Source organism: Peromyscus californicus, unplaced genomic scaffold (assembly GCF_007827085.1).
Source record: "Peromyscus californicus insignis strain IS unplaced genomic scaffold, ASM782708v3 Scaffold_22__1_contigs__length_63687245, whole genome shotgun sequence".
In the NCBI taxonomy this organism is placed as follows: domain Eukaryota; kingdom Metazoa; phylum Chordata; class Mammalia; order Rodentia; family Cricetidae; genus Peromyscus; species Peromyscus californicus.
In genome coordinates, this window is record NW_026294525.1 from 27,857,083 (window position 1) to 27,883,718 (window position 26,636).

The 26,636-nt window shown below is 44.9% G+C and overlaps 1 protein-coding gene and 1 non-coding gene across 2 annotated transcripts in view; both read left to right on the plus strand.

The window, feature by feature from the left end:
* The first annotated feature begins 2,089 nt into the window (after positions 1-2,089).
* On the plus strand, positions 2,090-2,192 carry LOC128118803 (U6 spliceosomal RNA). Its single transcript, XR_008221330.1, has one exon. It is a non-coding gene; the product is annotated as a U6 spliceosomal RNA (small nuclear RNA).
* A 9,533-nt stretch (positions 2,193-11,725) lies between these two features.
* The window catches only part of Map3k5 (mitogen-activated protein kinase kinase kinase 5), a 217,786-nt gene continuing 202,875 nt past the window's right edge, over positions 11,726-26,636 (plus strand). Inside the window, exon 1 of the mRNA XM_052751136.1 lies at positions 11,726-12,579. Within this exon, the coding sequence (XP_052607096.1) occupies positions 12,129-12,579 (451 nt within the window). The 5' untranslated portion in view covers positions 11,726-12,128. The remainder of the gene's footprint in view (positions 12,580-26,636) is intronic.

Consider the following 26,636-nt stretch of genomic DNA (forward strand, 5'->3'; position numbering starts at 1 on the left):
TTTTATTCTCAGACCTTTTTTTGCTAATACTTAAACTTTTCTATATCTATACTCAAAAGTATTTTACTAACTTCCTTATGCTATACCATTATGCATATATTATGTATGTAAACTGAAATTTCAATTATGTGGGAGCCCACAACTGACTCAGTTTCCCAGTTTGAATCTGAAGTCTATTCTGCGTCAATAGAGTTCAGGCTTGTTTGCTCCAAGGCTGTGAGAAAGTTCTGATTAGCCCGCAGAGTCTCCTTGAAGGGCTGTGAGAAAGTCATTAGCCCACAGAGCCTCCTTGAAGGGCTGTGAGAAAGTCCTGATTAGCCCACAAGAAGAAACACACTATCTAGCTAGATGCAGGCTGCTGATGCCAACCAGAGGTACATTGCAATAGAAAATGAAACCGCCTGCTCTTTGACGCAAGGCAGGATAGATAGTGGTTGAATGCCTGTGCTGTGCATTGTTCTACCTCTGTCCTTCAAGACTGTACATAAGCTGGCTGTGAAATAAACTCGGGGCTGTCCGGCATTGACCGGCAGACCTCTCGACTCTTTTCTGTCTTCTTCATTGTCTCTTCAATCTGCCCGCCTCTACCCAGCTACCCAGCTGACTGTCAGCAGGCTCCGACACAATTAAAACATTTTTCTCTGACCTATGGCTTTTGTGAGTATTTTCTAAATTTAATTATCATTTATCTATTATTAGCACCAGTAAAAAGTAATAATATTATGACCATATACTATTATATTAATCAAATCTACACAGAAATTAAATAAAATCCAATAAATAATTATTAAATACAAAAAGCAACATGCCATTTCACTTAAGCGAAGGGGATGCTTGTTTTTCTCTTCATTTTTTCTTAAGGCCACAAGTTATAAACAGAAAATGAAGAGTTTGCTAATGCCAATTGTTAAGTGTCTTGTTTTCAAGGGAATGTGCAGCATATTCCCGTTAAACCAATCCAAACTTAAAAGGCATGTAGAAGGAATTATAAACAAGCAGAGAAATAATTGATGAATGATAAAGAGCCCAACTAAAAATTAATGTGGATTTAGAGTATTCAATAAACATCTGGGGGAAAATACTGAAAATATTTCCTTTGCAAAGTCTGAATAATTGTTCATTGAAACAGAATACACCAACTTAGCCCCTTAACTCTTAAAGCCTTCCTTCCAAGGTAGCAGCAGCGCACAGAGCGCAAATGAGAAGACTGGCCGTGAGACAAACATCCCAGAGTTCTTTCTCAAAAGTGTTTGTCAGGAAGCATGGGAATGACCACGACAATAGGAACCACATTATTTTCAGGGCCCTTCTCTACTACTGCATGGGCTGGCTCAAGGTAGAAGGGACTCCAATTGAGATGTGCAAACACTTAAGAGATGAGGCAGGCAGAATTGTACTCACACACATGATAAAAATATAATTACTGTATTTGGTGTGATAAGACTGTCAAAACTCATTGGTGGGGGGTTGAGAGATAGCTCAGCACATGAGTACTTCTCTTGCAGAGGACCTAGATAGGTACCCAGCATCCATGTTGGGCAACTCACATCTGCCTGTAACTTGAGCTCCATGGGATCTGATGCCCTCTTCTGGCCTCCACAGGCATCTACACTTACATTCACATACCCCGACTGTTGCTTGAGTTTTCCTGCCTGGCCCACAGTCAGGGCAAATCTCTCTCACCCGCCAGTCCCAAGCCGCTCAAACCCGATCAAGTAAACACAGAGACTTATTTTGGTTACAAACTGTATGGCCGTGGCAGGCTTCTTGCTAACTGTTCTTACAGCTTAAATTAATCCATTTCTATTAATCTATACCTTGCCACGTGGCTTGTGGCTTACCGGTACTTTACATCTTCCTTGTCCTGATGGCGGCTGGCAGTGTCTCCCCTCCCAGCTTCCTGTTCTCTCCATTTTCCTCTCTGTTAGTCCCGCCTATACTTCCTGCCTGGCCACTGCCAATCAGTGATTTATTCATTGACCAATCAGCAACACATTTGACATACAGACCATCCCACAGCACCGACACAGAAAGGCATGTATACATATTTAGAAAATAAAACATAAATCTTTTAAAAAGTCATTTGCGTGCTCACTTCTGCAGCATAGACTAAAATTGGAACAATACAGAGAAGATTAGCATGGCCCGTGCACAAGGATGACACACAAATTCATGTAGCGTTCCATATTTAAGAAAAAAAAAAGTCATTTGCAACATAAACATGAAGTGCTGTTGTCGTTCAAGTGTTCCGCTGACTCTCATCCAGTCCTGTTCATGCTGGGTAGTAGGCCTAGAGACCACAGCAGTCTCTCCTGTGAGCTTTAAGACTTGAGAACTTAGGAAATATTGATAGTGTCACAAAGGCTAAAGGAAAAGTGGGTGGGAGTAATGTTATGGGAATTCATCTCGAAACTGTTAGGGCCAGCAGTTTCCTCAAAGCTACAAGGAGCAGCCTCGAGCCTCTGCAGTGGCCATCTATTTCTTCTGCTCACACCTCTGACTTTTCTCTTGGGGTTGTCACCTACTCCGTGGACCCATAAGTACACAAGCCCAGGCTTAAGACCAAGGCTCGGTTTCATGTAGCGTATATGGTTCCCCCATCTATGCATGGCCATACAACACTAGTTAGGGTCACCCCTTTTCGGAGGGGGGGGCTCTTACTGTTGTCCACTTTGAAGAGGAGCTGGCCACAGAAAATGTTCTTGAAATAGTGGGCTTAGAATGACCAGAATATGTGCCTTATAAAAATGCTGCACTACATTAGAGGTTATCCAGTCCTTTTTTGTTTCTGCTTTTCTTTTTTTGGTTTTGGTTTTTTTTTTGAGACAGTCTCTTTGCATAACCTTGGCTGTCCTGGAATTTGAACTAACAGAGAGCCACCTGCCTCTACCTCCCAAGTGCTGGAACTAAAGGGATGTGCCACCACACCCAGCTTGCCCTGACCTTAAATGAATAGAAAACACCTGGTCTGGAGAGGCCAGGTTTCCTGAAATCCACTTCTGCATAGTCTGGGTATCTTAGAAGTCAGAATGAGCCTAGAATGTACAGGATAATAGAACTGCCTGTATTTGAACAGAAGAATTCCAGGGAAGCAGCAGGCAGAGAGTTGACAATAGATTTTAAATATTTATAAATGTTAAGGCTTGGGTTTAAAGTATAAGGTCGTTTGTTTTACAGGTAAAAGTTCCAATTCTTTCCAAAAAGAGGCGAGGAATGTTGTGAATCACACTAACTCTGGAAGTCTATTGAATTGGAAATAACAGGGCGCATGGTCGATCATCTAAAACTTGCACACTCCAGGCATGCTTTCACAGAAAGTTGGTGAGGGGCATGATTATCTCACCGGAAACTGTTTTCATTCAGAAAGGGTGGCTGTGAATGCATTTGTATGGAATTAAAAGGTGAAGTTTGTTGTAAGCTCAAAGAAACAGAAGGAAATTTAATAGTGCGTGGGAGAAGAATTGAGACTTCAAAGACAGGAAAACAAGCAAGGAACTTCAAAGAAAGAGGGGGATGCAGTTCTGAATCTCTTCTAATAGTGAAGTCTTGGATTTTACAAAGATGCAGATCGACCCTGTTACTCAACTCTGCCCTATCATTGGCAGAAGAGTGATTTAAGAAATCTGAGAGGTTGCCGGGCGGTGGTGGCGCACGCCTTTAATCCCAGCACTCGGGAGGCAGAGCCAGGCGGATCTCTGTGAGTTCGAGGCCAGCCTGGTCTCCAAAGCGAGTTCCAGGAAAGGCGCAAAGCTACACAGAGAAACCCTGTCTCGAAAAACCAAAAAAAAAAAAAAGAAAAAAAAAAAAAAAAAAAAAAGAAATCTGAGAGGTTGAATTTTTTACTCTAATCTTTCCTTCTTTCCTCCCTCCATTACACTGTCTCTTTATTTTTTTTTTTAAAGGATTTGTTGTTGTTGCTTGTTTTGTTTTTTGAGACAGGGTTTCTCTGTGTAGTCTTGGCTGGCCTCAAACTCATAGAGATCTGGCTGCCTCTGAGTGCCAGGGTTAAAGGTGTGTGCCACCACTGCCTTAATTTTTTAAAAAATTACATTTATTTATCATTATCTATTTTGTGGAGAAAGGACATGTGTCATGGCTCACCTGTGCAGGTCAGAGGGCAACTCGTGGGAGTTGAACTCAGGATATCAGGATTGGTAGCAAGCGTCTTTATCTGTGGTAAGACCTTGAACATTAAAAAAGAGAACCGTGCCTATAAGAGAGTCGGAAATGGTGGAAATGCTAAGAATAAATGACTACAAGTGTTCAGCCTTAGGATGGGTCATCCATAGCAAACTCTCCTCCCCAAGGATCAGGGGTCGGGGGTGGGAGGTGGCGGGCATGGGGTGGAGATATCATGGAAGAGCTATGGAAAGAATGTAAGACCCAAAGCATGGGTAGAGTGCAGGGAGATGCTCTTCTGGACTTGACATTGGCTGTAGCACACATGAATTCACAGGAGCCATGGTTACCTGTATAAGACCGCCATAACATCAAGCCATTGAGATATCCAGCATGGATAGGGGAGGGGCTTCCGAGGCCTCACTCCTAGCTCAGGAGCTCTTGGCAGTTGATAACAGCTAAGAGTAGAACTGTTATTTTATTGGCAGTGTGGACACTAATAGGTTGTCCATTCTCCAGTGGACAGCGCGCTGATGAACGCACTTTGGAAGCACTGATTTGATTCAGTGGGCTATAAAAACAAACAAAGGAAGACATGAAGTTGGGAGGGTGATGTTTGGGGAGGACTCTAGCAGGAGTTGAAGGTGGGGTATAGGGTAGATATGCTCATGATACATCATATGCATGTATGAAAATTTCAAAGAATAACTAAAAATACTACTTAAAAATAGAGAGTGATGCCTCTGGTTGTTTCAATGAGATAAAATCTGTGAAAACCCAGAATGGTTTAAAGAGAAAGCTAAATTCTCAAGGAGAGTAAATGAAGGAAAATGCAGCGTTGTTAATGCTAAGCTATACTGGCCTCATTTATGTTGTTGATCAAGAAAATAGAACATAGTAAATATCAGCTGTCAGGTAAGTGACATCTCTCTACGTAAGAGCATGCCAGGAGAAAAGAAGTTGATTATCCGTCTCTCTATTTCTTCCTTGGAAGAAAATGTATTTTCTAACTACTCTGAATTCTTTTTCTCCATGTTTTTCCCTTTAGCATTATGCATTTCTACTCAAGTAATACTGTTTTTTAAAACCTACACTTGTCCTATTATAACTTACTGTTTTTGACGTTTATTTAAATATGTCTCCTCTCTATGTATATATACATATATGAAACACACACACCCACACACACACACACACACACACACACACACACACACACATACACACACACACACAGAGCGTCCTGTTCTCAGATAGACTAAGTCCGTCCTTTTCACTTTTCTTTATTATAGTGGTCAGTTTTAATTATTGACTATCATGAAAAATTTAGGGTCTGTTTGTCAAAAGCTGAAGTTAGTTGAGTTTGAAATTCAATGACTTTACAAATTAAAGTCAATATAAATTAATCTGTCGTAGGCATTCAGTTTCCCATGCATGTTTATGATAAAATTCTCTATTGTTTAAAAGTATTTAAAAAAAATCTTTCCAGAGTATTTTTGTTTCTTAGAGTGGAATAATTTAAACATGAATAAAAGTAGACAGACGAGCATGTTAACCTCTCCCTGCCATATATCCATATTCAGCAAGGAATTTCTCTGTGTGTGGCCATCTTTTCTTTAACTTTCTCTTTATTTTTGAGAATTTCTTACAGGTACACAATGAAATACGATATGCAATCATATCTACCCCAGCCCCCTCCAACTGCCTCAAAATACCCCCCTTTCAATTTCTTTCCCTTCTCGCCCGTTCACCCACGTTATCCATGTTTAACCAATTAGTTTTTGTAGCTTCATTATTAATTCACGAATTCAAATGTGCACAGCGTGTTTTAATTAGTTGGACTTATTGTCCTTATCTCTGTTCAAATTCTCCCATATTTGACCTATCAATGAGACATATCCTAGGTTAGTTAGTATTGTTTTATTTTTTTTTTAAGATCTTGCTTTTCTAACCTTTATTGTTATATTTGCATATAACAGTATCATAACTCCAAAGTCACAATCTACAAAATAAGAAATGTTTTATTCATGTCTTCTCTACCTATTCCCTCCCTTTCCACTGTTTTGAGTTTTTTCCATACTATGACATAAACAAACTTTCATTAATTAATTTTGAGACCAGTTCTCACCACTGCCTGGGACTCACTGTGTAGCATGGGCTGGCCATGAACGCGTGATTCTACACCCCTGCTGTGAATGCTGGGATTACAGACCTACCATCATGCCCAATTAAGTGTATACTCCAATGAATAGGTAAAAATGTATACTCCCATGTAACTACTTCAATGAAGTTATTCGACAATTTTGTACATTAATTATCCATTATACAAATCCATTATACACATCCTGGGCTGCCCCCTCTGGAGAACTACTGACCCACTTTCTGTCTCTGTGAGTTGTATTTGTCTTTTCTACGTTCCATACTACTAATATGTGTGTTTCTGTTATTCTTATCTTTTGTCCAGCATAATGTTTCGATGACCCAGTTATTGTTTTTATTTTTATTCATACAGTTTTTATTAAGGAAAACAGCTTTATTAAATCATAAGTGACTCCAGTAAACTACACATATCCATGGTGAACAGCTTGGAAAAATTCAGAGAAGAGTCAACGTAGCAGACTTGAGACCTACTATTCTTAGAAAGGTCGGTGTTCAAGGTTGGATTTCTGAGCATTTCCTTCATCCCCTGCTAAAAATAGCTTGCTGTGCCTAAACTGTGCAAAGGGCATGGTTCATGCTGGGCACTTGCTTTCCTTATGAGTCTGGAATCTTTGTGAATTCCTGGGTACCCAGTCTCTGAGCTTCGCTGGTAGGTAACATTTCAGGTGCATTGTTACCATGTACTGCATGTGGGAATTGTGTCCTGGGTGACTCTGCTGGGAAAATTCCTAACTAGAATCTTGGGCCCGATTCTTCTGGATGTAAGTCAGAATCACATGCTGAGCTGTGTAAGACTTAGAGGAGATCTTGAGGTAAAATTTTACATAGAATAAGTATGTGTACTTATGCATTGCTTCTACTACTCAAGCTCACGGATTGGGTCTTCCATAGTGTCTAATCTGTTGCTAATTGCATCTAATTAAAAATAAATTTTAATCTGGGCATGGTGGCATACGCCTTGGATCCAACATTTAGGAGGCAGGTAGATTTCTGAGTTTGGGCTAGCCTGGTCTATAGAGTGGGCTCCAGGACTGCCAGGGCTACATACACAGAGAAATCCTGTCTCTAAAAACTCAAACTGAGACTAAAGAAGGAAACAAACAAATTTTAGAAACTGTTCCCACACCATTCCATGTGGTTCTGTGTTGTTTTTCTCATCAATATGCTTGTGCCCTCATTTGCATCCTGTATTTTTTTTTTCTTTTTTTTTCAAGACAGGGTTTCTCTGTGTAGCTTTGCGCCTTTCCTGGAACTCACTTGGTAGACCAGGCTGGCCTCGAACTCACAGAGATCCACCTGCCTCTGCCTCCCGAGTGCTGGGATTAAAGGCGTGCGCCACCACCGCCCGGCGCATCCTGTATTTTTAATAACCAACAACTGTATTGATGTCTCTGCTACCTCATCTAGTCCTTTCTGTGATTGTATTTTTTTTAAAGATTTATTTATTTATTATGTATACAGAAGAGGGCGTCAGATCTCATTACAGATGGTTGTGAGCCACCATGTGGTTGCTGGGACTTGAACTCAGGACCTCTGGAGGAGCAGTCAGTGCTCTTAACCTCTGAGCCATCTCTCCAGCCCCTCTGTGATTGTATTTTGCTGATTTTTCTCTTTATTAAGAGTCATGATTTTTTTGTTTTTGTTCGAGGAGCTTTGGCACAAGTCATGTGTATTTTACCTATTGCATACTCTTGTTATAGCTCTTCCAAAACTTAGATTTTCTGATTAGATTTTTCTGATAAGCAATTAGTTATTTCGGGGTGAACTTTCTGGTTTTGAAGCTAATCTACGCCGCACCTAAAATGCCCTTTAGAATGCTCCGCATTTGGGGATCTCTTTCGAATGTTACATGTCTTCTGTGAGGTCTCTACCCTGGCTAAGGGAGGGTAGGATAGCGCATTAGTTATCCCTGGATCTGTGTCAGCTGAGGGATTTGTTCATTTTAGATCCCCCTGATACTTAGGCTGGGCCCAGAGGTGGCTCTTGCCTGATCTGAAGCATTTTATCCTATACATGTGCTGAGTAGCAGTCACCAAAAGACTTAGAGAGTCCTGTACACACATTCCTGAAATTCTTCCTGGCTTCCTTCTCTCAGAATCTAACTGCCCCAGCCTGGAAGAACTGTAGTCATTCTGTGTATCCTGGAGGACTGCTGACCTCGGTTTGCCACATCACTATCTAGACATTCCTTCTCATCAGGAGGTTCATCTCTTTCATTCCCCATTGTTTCCTTACCCTTCTCTGCGGATAGTGCAATATTTAAAAAAAATATAAAGTGATGGGGGATGAATATAATCAAAGTACACAGCATGAAATTCTCGAAGAAGCGATAAAAGTATTTTAAAAGAACAAACTGTAGACAACATGCTGCCACTTTCTTAAGGAAATCAAATGTAGCTTTGGTTTCTCACTACTCATTGAAAAAAAAAAACTAGAAAAAACAGGGGTGGGGACTCCAGTAACAATGTAGTCTCCTCTCTCTCTCTCTCTCTCTCTCTCTCTCTCTCTCTCTCTCTCTCTCTCTCTCTCTCTCTCTTTCTCCTTTCTCTGCACGCACACACTGGTAGAACATGTTTTTGTGTGTGCATCTGCGTATTTGGGTGTATATGTAAGTGTGTGTAGAGGTCAAATGTCAACTATTAAGTGTCTTTCAATCACTCTCCAGATCACATTTGATTTTTTGAGACAGGATCTCTCCTTAGACCTGGAGCTCATCAATTTAGCCAGGCAATAAGCTTCAGGGACCCACCAGTCTCTGTCCTCTCCTGGCTCCCAGGACTGGGAGTTCAGGGGCGCACTGTGTGCCTGGCTTTTTTAAGTGCTGGAGATGGGGGAGGGGCTCCCAACTCTGGTTCAGACACTTGCATGTCCTCAACTCTTGAGATAAATCTTTATAAGTGGGATTTCTATGTCAAGCATAAATGTACATGTAATTTTGCTAGATATTAACAATGTCTCTTTACAGTTTTTTTAATTGTATTTTTTTTGTTGTTTTTGTTTTTGTTTTGTTTTTTTGAGACAGGGTTTCTCTGTGTAACTTTGCTTCTTTCCTGGATCTTGCTCTGTAGATCAGTCTGGCCTTGAACTCACAAAGTCCGACTGCCTCTGCCTACCTTGCTAGGTAGCCTAGGCTGGCTTCAAACTTGTGATCTTTTTGGCTCAGTCTCCCAAGTGCTGGGATTATAGGCATGTGCCAACATACTCATTATCTTCATTATTTATATTCCACCAGAAATGAGAGTGTCTATTTTCTTACATCCAGTCTCAAAATGTGTGTTGTAAAACTTCAGGAAGTTTGCCAATACTTTTAGCAAAAGTGGTTATATAAGCATAATTTTTAATTTGTATTTGTGAATAGAGCAGGGCTTCTTTCTAGATAGGTTAAGAGTTACCTGTATTTCCATGATCATGAATTGTATATGACTTTATGTTTCTTTCTAAAGAATTTTCTAGGGGCAGGAGAGATGGCTTATTAGTTAAGTGCACTTACTACTCTAGTAGAGGACCACAGTTTAGTTCCCAGTACCTATATCAGGCAGCTCACAACTATCTGTAACTACAGCTCCAGGGGTTCTGACGCCTGCTCTCTGAGGGCACACCCACACACCCACAGGCAGACACAAGTAACACACAACTTTGAAAAAGGATATTTTTATCTTTTTCCTACTTTTAGAAACTCATGACTGGGATATCGGTCGCAGATAACATTTTATTTATCTACTTTACGCTACATTTGCCATGGAAAGATTTTGTTATCAAGTGTATAATGTTTCCCTTTTAGATTTTTGAATACCAGTCCTGAAGTTATTTTTATTTCTATGTTGCAAAATACTTGCCCTTACAGGTATTAAGTATTCACTTAGTTCCATTTTTAATAGGTAAGGAAGCCTGGCTGTGGTGTACGGTGCGGGGAAAAGAACCCAATCTGGTGTTGACCTTGGGTGGCTTGTTTCCTCTGGACTCATCGAAACATGGGAGACTTAAGACGCACTTGTAAGGCAGCCTGGCAATGTGTGCTTACTACTTTATAAACAGGAGGTGACCATGCTATTCGGTAGGAAATGAACTTAGTGACTGCTTCAGAAGAACTTGAGTGGCAGATGAGCCTCCCAGGCTTCCACGGTTTGGGGAGTACAATAAAGTCACAAAAAGGAAAATGTTATTGTTTGGAAACTATCAATAAAACGCTGTAACATTTAAGAATTGGACATTGCTGTAGTCTGAATTTGTTGCTTCCCCCAGGTCCCCTTACACAACAGCACCAAGTAAGGCTTTGGGGAGCTTGGCACGGAGTTTTCATGTTTCTTCTTTTATAATTTGACTCACTAACCTCGAGTTAGGAAATCCAAATCCTTTATCTCTTCCAACTTGCCCTGGCTTTCCTAACACGACTGCACAGCATTCTGGAAGAGTTCTCTGGGAATCTACACATCTGGTTTTGCTTCTCAAAATAAGTGCGAGCTTTTTGATTGTGCTCAAACCCATTTCTTGTGTGTGTGTGGTTCAATTTAAAAAAAAAAAAGGAAACAAATCAACGTCTCTCAACTCTGGATGATAATTTTCCCACGCATCTTCTATGTTAAGCATCTGGCATTTTTTTGGGGGGGGAGGGGATTTTAAACGAGCATATGAAATCATTCAGCACTGAAGCTAATCAATTACTCATTAACGAGAACAGCGTAAGCCACTGGAAATTTTACAACGAAAAGTACCAGCAGCTGCCACGATAAATTTAGCCGACCATTTCTAAATTTAGCGCCCCTGTCACTTATAAACCACTTTCCACTTGAGGCCTGGGCTCTAGGGAGCTAGTAGGGATCCTCCCGCCTCTCGGCACGCGGGTCACCCCGGCGCTTCCAGCGCCACACGCGGTTCGAGTGCGCGCGGCCCACGAGCGGACCCGTGCGAGGCGCGGTGGCTGTGCCCAGCGCTGCCACCGCCCGGTGGGCTGACCCGGAGAGTACAAGCTAGAGACACTTGTTAGCACCATCCCGCAGGGGTGCGCGCCCGGGTTTTTTGTTTGTTTGTTTGTTTTGTTTTTTTTTTTTCAGCCCCTTTTGCAGGTTCTCTGAGGTCCGGGAGCAGTGTGCTCGATCCAGGCTGCAGCTTCCCAGCAACGCCCTCCCCAGGGGCGGGCCCTGGCTCTCGGTGCTGCAAACGAGTGGGCGGCCGGAGGCGGGTGGCCGAGACGACAAGCGGCTGCGAGGAGCTGCCAGACCGACGCTGGGACTCGGAGGGCGCGGCGATCCGGTGAAAGAGGAGGGGAAGGAAGGAGGAGGCGCCGGAGCCGATGCAGGGGAGCTGCCGCCGAGCAGGGAGGCGGGTCCTTTCGGGTGCGGCCACCGCGGTTCCGGGACGCGGCCCCGGGGCAGCCCGCCCACCGCGCGTAAGGTGTTCTCCAGGTAGCGCGCGGCACCCAGAGGGCGCCCTCGCCCGGCCCGCGCTCCGCCGGCGACAGCGCGCGGCTCCCCGAGCGCGGCGCCCTTGAGCCGCCAGCGGCCGCGCAGGTTGGCCGCCGACTGGTCCGCCCGCCAAGAGGAGGAAGCTCGGTCCCTTCCCGCTCGCCGCGCCTGGCGTCCCCACCCCGTGGACTCTCCACCCTGCAGCGGGCGAGCGGCGTGGCCACGGAGGCGCCGAGGAGGGGCGAGCCGCCTCCGGGCAGCGGCGTGGCCCCGGGGGACAGGGCGCCCGAGCGGAGGCGGCGGCGCGGCGGCGGCGGCGAAGGCGCGGCGCGCGATGGCAGCTGCCTAGCCCGGCGTGCGCGGAGCAGCCCGGAGCTGTGGCTGGCCAGGCGGTGCGTCTGGGCTGGGGACCCCGGGGTCGCTGCCGCGGCAGCCCGGCAGGCAGAGATGGGCACCGAAGCCGGCGAGGGCATCACTTTCTCCGTGCCGCCCTTTGCGTCCGCGGGCTTCTGCACCATCCCGGAGGGCGGCAGCTGCCGGAGGGGAGGAGGAGCGGCGACGGCAGCGGAGGGCGAGCCGAGCCAGCTGCCTCTGCCACCGCCGGGCAGTTTCTGGAACGTGGAGAGCGCGGCCGCTCCTGGCACCGGGTGTCCTACTACCACCCCCGGGAGCAGCGCCACCCGAGGCCGGGGCAACTCTGGCAGCGGGGGCGGCCGGAGGACCACCGTGGCATATGTGATCAACGAGGCGAGCCAGGGGCAGCTGGTGGTGGCTGAGAGCGAGGCCCTGCAGAGCCTGCGGGAGGCGTGCGAGGCGGTGGGCGCCACCCTGGAGACCCTGCATTTCGGGAAACTGGACTTCGGGGAAACCGCCGTGCTGGACCGTTTCTACAACGCAGGTGAGTGGCAGCTTCCTCGCCGTGGCCGCCGAGGTGTTTCCCCTGGCCGTCATCGTGGAGAATGTTTTGTTTTGTTCGTGGGCGGGAAGCAAGCTTCCTATTTACATCACGCGCCTTGGGAGCCACCAGAGAGGTTGCGGGACTATCCCGGCGCCCGCCGCTCCTAGCAGAGAGGGTGTGCTGGTGCAGGAGACTGTATTTGTGCGGGAGATTCGCTGATTTATTCGCTGCCCGGCGGTGGAGCCCCTGGGTCCAAGTCCAAGGCTTGAGGAACACCTTTTCAGCATTGCGAGATAATTGTTTCAATCAGTTCTCGCCAGTCAGAGTATCGTTAGGTTTCCTTCTACACACACCTGTGGCCCTCCGAGGTGCTGTGCTGTTCTCGGTGCCTTCTGGGGAGTGCGGAACGCCCTATGCCAAGCAGTCAGCCGCGTGCAGCGTGTGTATGTGTGTGAGTTTTCAAAGCATGGCCTGACCTTGCCCAACTCATTTCACCTTCAGGTTTCGGTGACTTGGATTTCCCATCCTCTTACCTATTTGAACGGTCAGATAACTACATCCTAGAGTAAAACTACACCAAATGTTTGATCTTTGTTAGAATTTTGCCCAAAGAACCAGTTTTTTTTTTTAAAAAAATACCACCCTGCCTACCCCCATATACTGTGGTAGGTTTTGGAAGGGTTTATAGTTTAACATCCTTTAAAGAGTTCCTATGCTGTTTTAATGACAGATTCGGTTGGCCATTAAAGTGATTGCTAGCATATAGTCTGTGGAAGGGAGATGTCTCCCTTCTTAGCCTATTTCAGATTTCAGAAAGTGTTAGCGTTCTCCTGACTGAAGCGATTAGCCGATTAGCCGTCTGTCAGCAAATGTCAGGAATGGCAACGTGCTACTGAAACCCAGTGAAACCAAGTCAACAGACGTGCTAATTTTTCTAATGGTGGTGGTGGGAAACGCGGCTTTGTCTCTTCAAAAACAGTAAGCTTCTTAGATTTGTGATCGCGGGTCTTATATTTCAATCTAATTCTCTTACAGCCTTTCTTCCAAACACCTGAAGTAGGCTTATGTCTGTTTTGGAATTCAGCCAAAGCTGAATATTTTAAGAACAAGAAGAACTTCATGTTAGGGAAAGCCAGACTAAATAAACCAGGAGTTTCTGGTTTGGGGTATTTTTTAAACAGTCTGTGTCTTCATAACTGAACATGAATATAATATATTATAGCTTGGCTCTCGCTCGGGGTGGCTAGCTATAAAAATTACATAAACATAACTTTTCTAAAAATTATAGCGCTCTTATTTTTGGATTATAATTTGGAAGGAGCTTCAAAGAACCAAATGATATGAGAGGAAGAAAGCCAAATAAAAACTTGAGCTTATTTTTATTGCAATGATAGAGTGGGCATATTTTTCCTAGGAGTCCGGAAAAAAAAAAATCTTAAACCATCAGCTAATATGAAGGAAACTTTCCTAACAAGGCTCTCCTCTGTTAGTCCAAATACCATCTCTTCGAAAGGGAGAAAGGTTAGAAGAGCACGGACATTGGAACTCTATCTCACTTAATCCTGTGGCCAGGCTGGGAAAAAGACTGTTCCTTACTTACCAGGTGGGATAACTAACCAATCTATCGCTGGCCCTAGGACTCGTAGGCAGTGACTGGTCAGTGCAGAGTGCTAAAAGTTCACAGGGGCCTCTGGCTGCCTTTATGTAGGGCACCTTGGCTATTAGAATCAAAGGAAGTACTCTGTTGCGGGATCCTGGAATCAAGAGCTGGCAAAGGTCTTCAGAGACTTTAGGTGCAGTGAGGAACAGTGGGAAAGGATGTGCTCTGGGATTCCTTGTCAGTGGCCAACCTCGAAACCCATTGTTTCTTTCAACTTAGACAGGCCTGAGTCTAGTCTCTGTCCAGCTAGAAGATATCTCTGTCTGTTTGTTTTGTTTTGTTTTGTTTTGTTTTGTTTTTCAAGACAGGGTTTCTACATAGCCCTGGCTGTCCTGGAACTCCCTCTGCAGACCAGGCTGGCCTCAAACTCACCGAGAGATCCACTCGCCTCTGCCTCCTTAGTGCTGGGGTTAAAGGTGTGGGTCACTGCCGACAGGCTGCTAGAAGATACCTTATTCAGCATGAGGCAGTGATGGAATGAGGCTGGTGCCAGTTTTGTCTTAACCCCTTGGTCTTTCTAACCCGAAGGCTTTGGGCTTGGATAGTAGTCAAACTTAGGTTTTCCCCTGATGTCTAAGAGAGTGGTCACTCTCCTTTCTTGGAGCTGGACAACTGTTTTTTTTTTTTTTTTTTCTGTCAGAGGCCCAGATAGTAAATATCTGAGACTCTGCCATCTTTCAAGTTTCTCTCACAGGTATCCAACTCTGCTGTGAGAACCATCATAAACAGTCTCTTAAGAAATGATTGTGCCATTGAGAGTTTGGGGGTCAGCCTGAGCTATCAGCCAGGGAGTCAAAGGCCAGCCTGAGCTACACCATGAGACTCCTTTTCAAACACCAAAACCAAATGAAGCAAGCTAAGAGAGTATGGGTGTGGATGATCACACTGTACTAGTTGACAGTTTTAGCTCACAGGCTGGCTAGGCACAGAAACTGCAGGTCCCTGGGTCAGGGCCCTTTCTCTCCACCCCTACCCTACCTTCACCTGGAGATTGAATACTGATGATACAGGGCATGGCCCCTCCAGGTGGGCTAAGTGTTTATCCAGTTCTGCTTTGGGTCATATACTTATAAGAAAGACTTTTTGTGCCTTCTGGTAGGGTTTCTTTATTTGAAAAGTTCACCAGGGCAGAGGTGGAGAGAGAACTGAATCAAATGTCTAAGATTCCTCTGAATTCAGTGTATCTGTGAAAGCAAGAAAGTATGAGTTTGGGAACAGGAGCTTCGGGGTCTGGATTCTGGTCCTGTTTCTTCTGTGATTTTGAGTGAGTCATTTAAACTTTTAGGAGAGTAGATGGTTGGAATGATCTATTCTGTTCTTTAAATGTTCAGTATTATTACTGCAAATGACTCACTGTACCTCATAGAGATTTGTAACTGCTTGTTTATGGCCTGTCCTTGGTCCTGAGGAGATCAGAGAGTGTGGGAAGGTGGAGCCTGTGACTGGGCTGTCACAGAGTCACAGAGCCTGTGGGAGGGTCAATCAGAAGCCAGATTCCCAGCACTCAGAGCTAGGGTAGGTGGGTTGAAGGGTAGTTTCTCTCTCTCTCTCTCTCTCTCTCTCTCTCTCTCTCCAAAGATTTATTTATTTACTATGTACACAGAAGAGGGTGCCAGATCTCATTACAGATGGTTGTGAGCTACCGTGTGGGTGCTGGGAATTGAACTCAGGATCTCTGGAAGAGCAGCCGGTGCTCTTAACCTCTGAGCCATCTCTCCAGCCTCATTGAAGGTTATGCTTGTTTGTTTGTTTGTTTTGGTTTGAGACAGGGGTTTCTCTGTGTAGCCCAGACTGTCCTGGAACTCCCTCTGCAGACCAGGCTGAGATCTCCCTGCCTCTGCCTCCCGAGTGCTGGGATTAAAGGTGTGCTCCACCATTGCGGGGTCAAAGGGTAGTTTTTTAAAGGAGGTGGCACCTGACACCAGATAGGAGAATAAGCAAGGACAGCCTGACCTGGGTCTTGTTTTGTTGTTAATTCTTCTCCAGTGCTGGAAATCCCACTTTGTTCATGTGGGATGGCAGCTCTGCCACTCAGCTGCAGTAGCCCAGAGCCTGAGTGGTGGCACTTAGAAAGGAAGAATGGAGCCCAAGTAGTTCAGCTTAGTAGAATGAATAACGGAACAAGGAGCGCTGGTACTGTTAGAGCTTCCCCTATTTTGTGTGCTGGTGTCTGTTTGAAGAATACATTGGAATGAAAGTTTTCACTGGATTCTGGATTGTATTATTATTTATTCTGGTTTGTTTCTGGACTATATTTGTCATTCTCTTATTCTGTCAAGTAAAGCTGATTCATGCTTAATTAGTGCTGTTGTGAAAAACACTTATGTGTCTTAAAGATAGTTATGGCCTTATACATAAGTGAGTCTCACTCAGAGATGGTAGATACCAACCTAAACCACACCTGCTCCGAGCCCCTTGTGTGGTAGGCCGTAAAAGCCTGTAAAGGTTACAGGTGGCAGTGATACAAGGTGCTGCCTTTGTGGACAGACCTTCAGTGCTCAGATTTTGAACTTACTATGCAGTGGAGGATGACCTTGAACTTCCCATCCTCTAACTCCCATCTCTTGAGTGCTGGGTTTACAGCCCCCCATTTATGCAGCACGGGGGATCAAACCCAGGACTCTGTGCATACTAGGCAAGCTCTCTAGCAGCTGAGCAACATTCCCAGCTCTTAAAAACACTTAGTGGGCACCAGTTCTATGTGTATTGCTGGAGTGGCCTCCACTGTCTCTTTATTTTGCTTATGAAAATACTGGGCCATAAAGAAGCTGTACAGATCCATTCAGGTTAAACGATTTCCGATTGCTACACACCTTTTCTCAGCATCAGTGTTAGAGGTGGCAGATTCCAGATGCCTGTCTTGCTAGTTCAGGCATATGGAACCCATTCGCTACTCTAAACATTCAGGTAGTGATGTTTCTAATCCCTTACACTGGGGTTTTGATATACTTTTATGAGTCTTAGACCAGTGGCTTTTGCTCTGATGCATCTTGTCCATTGATAGGAGGAGCATCAACTCGGAGAAGGGGAGGGGCTGAGAGAGAGAGAGAGGATGCAGGAAAAGAAGGATGCTCCAATGGAAGAGGAGATGCCAGCAAGATGTAGGAATACTTTCACCTCTGTCAGCGCTCTTCCTCTCCTAACCCACTTAGGGCCTTCAACTCGCTGCTGATGTAACGCTTAGGGACCTTGCTTGGCTCGAAGCCACCTGCCTTCCTCTTGGTGGGCACTGGTTTAGATGGACTGCCCACTTCCCCTTTCCTTGCCGTGAGCCATTATTGCATCTGCTGGGGCCTTCCTCTTAGCCTGACTCGCTGAAGATTGCAATCTCCTGCTCGCTGCTTCATGTTGTAGCCATAGTGGGGAGCCGGAAGGAAGCATGTGCTAGCTGAAGTTTTAGGCACTTGGCTTTGCTATTTTCATCCACATTGTGTTTTCAGTGGAATCGAGTTTGCGCTAAAAGTGGCCCTGGGGCTGTCCTGCCAGAGTGCCATCTGACCTTTCCAGGCTTTGCCTCTGTTTGCCTCCAGCTCGCCGTCTTAGGACTTCCAGTTTCGTTTGGTAAAATAAAACACCACCCTTGTGCCCCTCAGTCTTAGACCGAGAGAGTTCTTGAAAGTCTCGCTGCTGACTTCTGCATTTCTGCTTTCAAGTCCAGCCCGGATTTTGTAAGTATTGCCATTCACTCTGAGGGAGAAGATGAAGTGTGTATTCCTGATGAACCAGTGGTTCCCACGAACCAGTTAAAAAAAAACTCAAGAGAACTGAAATGTACTTGCCCAACACTTTATTTTTCCAACTAAGGATATTATAACATAGAGGAAGATTAAAAAAAAAAACACCCAACAACTTAATATAATGTTCTTAAAAAGGAAAGATATTTTTATATTAAAAAATTAGGTCATCAGGGACTAGGGCGTCGGCTCGGTGGGTAAAGTACGTGCTTCGCAAGTCTGAGGACCTGAGTTCAGATCCTCCGAATCCACATGAAAGCTGAGTGTGGGAAAGGGAGTCTGTAGCCCTAGTACTGGAGACAAGAGGATTGCAGGGGCCTGCTGGCTAGCCAATCTCGCTAAAATGGCGTATTCCAGGTTCAGTGAGGGACTCCCATCCTAAAACACAAAGACACAAAATGGAGAGTAATAAAGAGAGACTCCTGATGTTGACCTCTGACCTCTACATGTCTAAGCACAGGTAAACACACTACACACACACACACACACACACACACACATATACATGCACACACACGTGTGCGCACACACACACACACACACTTAAAAATTTTAAGCACACACTCATCCAAATTAGGTAGGGGCTGGGAATATAACTCCATGCTAGAACACTTAGCCAGCATTTGCAAGCATCTGAGTTTGGTCTCCAGCGCTCCAAACAGCAACACCATCCACACAACAGTGAGGATAACAGCCACACACCATCCACACAACAGTGAGGATAACAACCACACACCATCCACACAACAGTGAGGATAACAGCCACATACCCATCCACACAACAGTAGGATAACAGCCACAAGAAAACTCTTTAAGTGTGGTGGCCCAAGCCTGCAATCTTAGCACTTGGGAGGTAGAGGCAGGGGGATTAGGGTTAGGAGTAAAAGATCTTCCTCAGTTACAGCGCAGCTTTAGTAGAGGTATGGACAAACTCAGTAGTGCTCATTTTTCACCCATAATGCCACGGGTAAGTGAAGACTTCATTTTGTCCATCAACACAGCAGTTAGTGTTTGCAGCCTCTGGCCTGAACTGCCCCGCAGCTTCATTGTATTTTTCAGTCACTCTAGTTCTGTAGAGAGATAAGCCTCAGGACAGTTTTCAAAAGAGGAAACAATGGTTAAGTCCATGGAAACCAAGCGACCTACCTACCCAGCTCTGGCTTGTTAGACTTTAAGAAGGAATAGCCCCTGTGGTCACCCACACACGCTTTCTTCTTGTGCTGGCGTGCCATTGGGTCTGCTCTTGCTGCCTCATCTAAACCTGGAGCACAGTACCGCCTCTTGGTTTCTGGAATAACTGGCTACTTGAAATGATTTTCCTAAATGATTTGTAGTAGGAACTTTGCAAGAAAAAGTGTGTGTGTGTGTGCGTGTGCATCTAAAAAGAAAAGTTCTTAGTATAAAAAAATTGATTCCTTCTTAGAGCTCCCATTTCTTACCCAAAATAGCCAACTACAGATAGTCACAACTGGCCTTGCTTCCTGTTCCTATGATCGTGTTTCTTTCCTCCACTTGGCTGGCCTGGCCTGCTTGAGACATTGTCAGCTGATAGCCCGAGTGGGTTCCCTCTCTAGGTGAGACCTACGTGGAGTGCATAGCACTGGCTTGTCTCACCAGGGCTCTTGGCTAGTGCCAGTCTCCTGGGAGTTGGCCGCTACAGGTCAGTTCCTCTGTGACAGCCACAGGGACTATCCCCTCCTTCCTGTTTCAGAGGCCTGGTTTGAGCCCTGTTTAGTTCCTGCTTGGGGCTCAGTTGGGTCATAGTTTCTTTGGGTGCAGTGGGAATTCCTAAGCATCACGCCCAATGAGTGTGCAGGTCTTTCCACAACAAGGTACCAACTCCGTGTGCTTTCTTAGGGCTTCTTCCAGCCAGTTTGTTCTCCTCAAACGCCGGTCCAAATCGGAACAACCACAGGGGACTGCTCTTTTAGTCAGGGACTCTAAGGCTTTCTTTTCTTCCATTCTTTTTCTTTCTCTCCTCTCCTGTCATTTTTATATTAACGTTTTAAAAAAAGCATAAAAACTAAGAGACAAAAAGCATGCTGCCTTGGGCAGTTGTGGTACACACGCTTAGTCCCAGCACTCGGGAGGCAGAGCCAGGCGGATCTCTGTGAGTTCGAGGCCAGTCTAGTCTACAGAGTGAGTTCCAGGACAGGCTCCAAAGCTACACAGAGAAACCCTGTCTCGAAAAACAAACAAACAAACAAACAAACAAAAACCCAAAACAACAACAACAAAAACACAAGCTACACCGTGGTGATTGTCTTAGGGGAGACAAGAGGGAAGAGAGAGAGAGAAAGAGACACAGAGAGAGACAGAAAGAGAGAGAGAGAGAGACACAGGGAGAGACAGAGAAATATGAAGAGTGTCCGCTGCATAGCAGGGCAGGCCCCGATGACTTAGTGCTAACGCAGACACACACAGTGTCAGAACACTCTCCTTCCAAACAAACCCCCTCTCTTAGTGGGAAATCATCAATGAGGAGAGCACCCGCCCATGGTACATGATTCGCTCATTCAGGAAGTTGGATTCCTTCACACGGGGAGTTGAAAATGCCCTGGCCCGTCAGTACTTTCTTGCACCCTTACCTCTTTCATTCATACCTGTGAACGTCTTGCTCAACCGACACACGGGAGAGCTGCCCTCATATAAGTATCAGGGAATGCCCGTCCATCCATTCACTGACCACAAACTATACGAAACCAAGTATTTCCTAAGCCGGAAAACTCTTCCTCATTTAAAAATCTTGACTACATTGGGGCCTGGGAGATGACTCAGTTTGTAAGGGGCCTGCTGTGCAAACAGGGGGACCTGGGCTCAGATCTCCAGAACCCACACTGAGGAGGGAAGGAGGGAAGGAGGGGGGAGGGAGGGAAGGGAGAAGGGAGGGAGGGGAAGTAAAGGTGTGGTGGCCGATTCTTGTAACTCCAGTGCCGGAGGGTGAGTTTGTGGGAGAAGATAGGCAGATCTGTAACGTCACTGCCAGCTAGTCTAGACAAATCAATGAACTTGAGCTTCATTGAGAGACTCTATTTCAAAACACAAAGATAGAGAGCAATGGAAGAAAGATACCCTGTGTTAACCTTGTACCTCCAAATGGATATCTGCATATGTATCCTCCCCCACGTACATGCATTCACACTAACAAGTGCATACTACACACACATACACACACACACACACACACACACACACACTTTTAAAAACAATCTTGGTTATCTCAATTTGTTACGTAAAACTTGACCTCAGGCTGGAGAGATGGCTCAGGGGTTAAGAGCACCGGTTGCTATTGTACAACTTTTTTTGTTTGTTTGTTTGTTTTTTTGAGAAGGGTCTTAACTTTGTAGCCCCTCTCACACCGGCAATCCTCCTGTCTCAGCTCAGTGTTGGAATGATCAGTACGCACCGTTACACCCAGCTCAGATGCCTCTTGATATCGTAGTCAAGCTTTGCAATCTGTTTATTGTGAAAGGCATAGTTTAGAGCCGGGAGAACCAGGGCCAGGACTGTCGTCGTCATCATTCCTGCTTCCGGCGGCCACTGCTTAACCCCTCACGGTGGCATTTCTGTGTATATCTTGGTCACACTGGTACATTAGGTGATTTCACGTGGCCAGGTCAGAATCCAAGTAGGATGTTCAGTGCTATGTCATTCACTTTTTTGTTGTTGTTTGTTTTTCGAGGCAGGGTTTCTCTGTGTAGCTTTGGTGCCTTTCCTGGAACTCACTCTGTAGACCAGGCTGGCCTCGAACTCACAGAGATCCGCCTGGTTCTGCCTCCCAAGAGCTGGGATGAAAGGCGTGCGCCACCACTGCCCGGCGGTCATTCCCTTTTGACCATCTTCCTAGCTGAATAGAAGAGATCGATGCGGCAGTGTGTTGTCTGTATTTTAAAGACACATGACCTGGTCAGCATTAGTCAAGTGATTGATCAGGACTCAAATCTTCCCACCTTTCTAATAACCCTGGTTGTTTTCCCACTGTAACACTTGGTATATGTGCAGTGTGCCAAACACTCACTGGAGGTGTCTTCTGCAGTGACCAACATTGAAAGCACCAGGTCTAACGTCTTAGTCCATGATGGTCATAGCATCACTGTGAGGATGAACCGTGGTAGTGACACTAAACTCTGGTCAGTGACTACTTACCAGTTTGATGACACCAACTGGCAGTTTTCTATCAATACCATTAAAAGAAGCAGGAGCCCGGGCAGTGGTGGCACATGCCTTTAATCCCAGTACTCAGGAGGCAGAGGCAGGCGGATCTTTGTGAGTTCGAGGCCAACCTGGTCTACAGAGCGAGATCCAGGACAGGCACCAAAACTACACAGAGAAACCCTGTCTCCAAAAAAAAAAAAAGCACTTTTGGCTGGAGAGATGGCTTAGTAGTTAAGAGCACTGACTGCTCTTCCAAAGGACCCGGGTTCAATTCCCAGCACCCACATGGCAGCTCACAACTGTCTGTAACTCCAGTTCTAGGAGACCAGGGGACCCTTACACAGACAAAACACCAAGGCACATAAAATAAAAAAAAAAAAAAAAAAAAAAAAAGCAGGAGCCTAGGCCAAATGCTGGTTTACCAGTTGCTTGGGCTCAGGCTTTTTTTTTTTTTTTTTTTCTCCCCAGGCAAGTCTTGAGCCAGATTCTGGGTGTGAGAGTCAGAGGGATTAGAGATGTAGATAGAGCAAAGAAGCTATTCTGTGGAATGATGAACCGAGATGGACTCCGATCATCACCCGTTCCCGCTTTCCTGAGTAGTTCTGTTTCTGAGTCTGATTGGCTTATCCCTGACTTGATAACGCTTGCCCAGTAGTTCAGTTCTGATGGTTTTATTAACTGACTGAGACAGTAGATACACTGGAGAACTTTGAAACAGAAGATCTAAGTCTTTGGGAGTAAGAGGATTTATAATGTGTGACTGTTTCCATGGGAACAACTGATGCCGAGGAGGTCAAGAATTCCCTATATTCCACATTCCTCCCTACTCAGCTAACTGGAAATAACAGTAATAGCCAAAAACAACCTCGGGGACTGGAGGTGTATCTCAGTGATAGAGCCTCCATCTCTTATGGACGGGGCCCTGGGATTGGTCCCAGCACCACTAAAGTAAATAAACAGACTTGCAAACCTTTTCAGTAGGAAAAAGAGTCCCAGGAAGGTGCAGCAGACATTCAGACATTCATGTAGGTTCTGCCTAAAGACCGCAGCTGTGAAACATGTGGGCACACCTGGGTTATTTCTCTTCTCTTTAGAGCCATTCAGGAGAAAGCCGAACGCTCCCACTCTGTCAGTTTCCCTTCCTGGGAAAACTCTTTCTTCATGGGAAGTCCTACTTGGTTCTATTGTAAACAGTGATTTTTCAAATCCATAGAACCACAACCTACACATATATGTCAGGTATTTAATTAACTATCTAACTCTGTGTTACACTGCACATGTGACAGGGTCCATGTGTGGAGGTCAGAGGACAATTTTGTAGAGTTGGTTCTCTCCTTCCCGCCATCTCCAGGTTCCAAGGATTGAATTCAGGTCATCAGGGTTGTGCAGCAAGTACTTTTACCCGCTAAGCCATCCCACCGGCCCTCGGCTTCATTTTTTTTTATGCACAAGTCATAACTTAGTTGTGGCTCAGCATCAACAATGTCTCCAATCCGTATTTGCCTTTTACTATCTAAGTGAAATTTTATTTGTTTACTATTCTCATTCTGGCCCAGCTATTCAGTAACGTGGCATTCAAATGATGCCATCTGCCTCCTGGAGCTCTTTTACAGATTGGGTAAGATCACACGTGTAGAGCATCCAGCACAGCATGCAGCACCCAGCAATCATGTTGTTTATTTGGGTATGACTTGCCTGAAATTATAAGGCCAGACTCATGTCTTTGGCATGTAGAACTTTACAGCAGTTACACGTCCTCTGAAATAGGTTTATTTTCAATCAAAAAATAAATAAATAAATCTGTCTGAAGCTGTGTAGAATACCAAGGCTGCCATTGATAACAACGGTGGTTTCCCAGCATAATAATGAATCTGGGTTTCCAGGCTCTATAAGAATCATCCTGATGTGTTCTTGGTGGCTTTATTGCCACAGAGCCTGTATCTCTTACTACATCCAAACCTTGGGGACAGATATCCTGCTATTCCAATGGTTCCATGATTCCCACCATGATTAGAAGCCTGTGCCACAGCACCGTGTTCTAGGGCTTTCTCAGGGCAGGATCAGCTTCAGATAGCGGGGTTAGCAGACAGAAGGAAGCAACCGTTGCTTTAAGTCAGACAAGGAGACAAGCATAGAGATGGAGAGACCGACTGACCTTCAGTCCAGGAAACTGTCAAAGACATGAATGTGGGCAAGAGAGAGCATTAGGATCCTTTCACTCAAGGGCTGGGCTTTATCACCCATCCTCTGGGAATTAATTATTGTTTGAAAGGTGAGTGTTCCTTAGATTGTCCTTCTATGGATTCGGCTGTTAGGCAGTGTCAGTGGGTAATGTGCACACCTGCTAGAAATGCAGATGTTTCCTTTCCCCAGAGCAATACACATGAATACCTTTTGGTAGAGATTCAATTGATTTCTACTTTATAGAAAAACATGACTCCAATATTTATACCTACAGATCTGTCTTACACAGTATTGACCAGTATTTCATCTGTTAGCAAATTCATTTCTACTTTTCTGATTATCTGTGTATCTATATCTGGTATGACTCCTCATTTGATCCAGTTTCTATATCTGTAATACACACACACACACACACACACACACACACACACACACACACACACACACACACACTATTTGGTTTTCCCATTAAATAATGAGTTACTGGGTCAGGTGTGGTGACCAGCACTTGAGAGACTGAGACAAGAGGGTTACAAGTTTGAAGACTTGCTTGGGTGGCACAGCAAAACCCTGCATCATTAAAAAAGAAAAGAAAAGAGAAGAGAAAAAGCAAGAATTGGGAAGAGAGCTCAGTCAGTAAAATGTTGGCCAGACAAGCATGTGGACCCGAGTTCAAGCCATAGCACCCAGTTAAAAAGCTAGGAATAGTAGGCCATATTGGTAATCACACACACACACACACACACACACACACACACACACACACACACACACACACACAAATATATATGTAATTTTATTTTATTTTATTTTATTTTATTTTATTTTATTTTAGTGAGGCAGAAATATGCTCTATGTCTGAAGGTTCTAAACAACCCTGTGCTGGAGGATAACCAGAGAGTTTCTCTGGTAACTTGCCTAGCACCCACTGTCTAGCACTACTGGCCAGTGGGGCTGAAACTTCCGGGTCCATCCCAGCCTCATTTTGCTGTGTTCTATGACACAAATATGTGGTGTCTTTAGCAGTGGAATTCTGGAGGGTAACCAAGAGTGTTATGTGACAATAGCTTATAATGTTTGGGGTGGTCTCTGGGGCTAAACAGCTTTATGGATATACTCTCTAGTAACACTTGAAATTATTTGGGGGTCATGTGTATAGAGTTGACATATGTTAAGCTCACTGTGACAAAGCCTAGGTTTGGAAGAATTGTCTTGGGAAACTAGTTTTGGTTGATCTGGTGAAAATTTCAGTCTTTGGTTCTGGACAATAGAATTTCATTTTCCCCAGAATTTCTGGTTTCTGGGGTGTAGTGAGTGTTTACTATTTAGCAACAACAGGGTAAGAAGGGGGTTGTAGACCATCTAACTAAGCAGGAGGCTTGATTACAGACTCACTGCGTTTCTTAGTGTGGGTATGTGTGGGTAGCTGCGAAGCAGGGTTGGGGGACAAGTCACTTGGCGTGACCCATGGAATCAGAGAGCAGTGTTAGGCTCGTACGTGAGTTATGACAGAACAGTCGGCTTACCTTTGCTTGCCAAGCAAACCAGTGCCGCCAAATATTTTCTGTGCTTAAAGTACACTTGACTGTTGGTGAATCTGAAATGAAATCTCAAAGGAAGTGCTAGCCTAGGTTCCTGGCAGAGTTCTAGACCCTTCTCTGTCTGATGACAATGATTCTCACTCAACCCGTGGGTCACAACCCCTTTGGGAGTTAAATGACCTTTCACAGGGGTTGCCTCAGACCATCAGAACACAGATATTTACATTACGATTCATAACAGTACCAAAATTGCAGTTATGAAGTAGCAATGAAGTAATTTTTATGGTTGGGGTCTTCACAACACAAGGAACTGTGTTAAAGGGTCACAGCATTAAGAAGGTAGAGAACCATTGTGGCAGTTCTCTCTGTTGCTTCTGAAGTCTGGTTATTATGGGTTGTCAGCATTATGAAGTCTTCACACAGACACGTAGGCTTCTTCTTCATTACCATTAATTTATAGGAAATTTATTCACCAGCCCGTTTAGCATATCTTAACATGAGTGGCACATTTGTTTCATCAATATTAATTTTGCTTTTATCAGACCAAATTTTTTATTATTATTTGTGTGTGTGTGTGTGTGTGTGTGTGTGAGAGAGAGAGAGAGAGAGAGAGAGAGAGAGAGAGAGAGAGAGAGAGAGAGAGAAAACATGTCACAGCACACACGTGGAGGTTGGAGGACAACTATGTGAAGTTGCTTCTCTGCCGCTACCTTCCCATGAGTCATGGGGATCATACTCGGGTCTCCAAGCTTGAATTTTCAGGTGCTGAGACCCTTTCCTTAC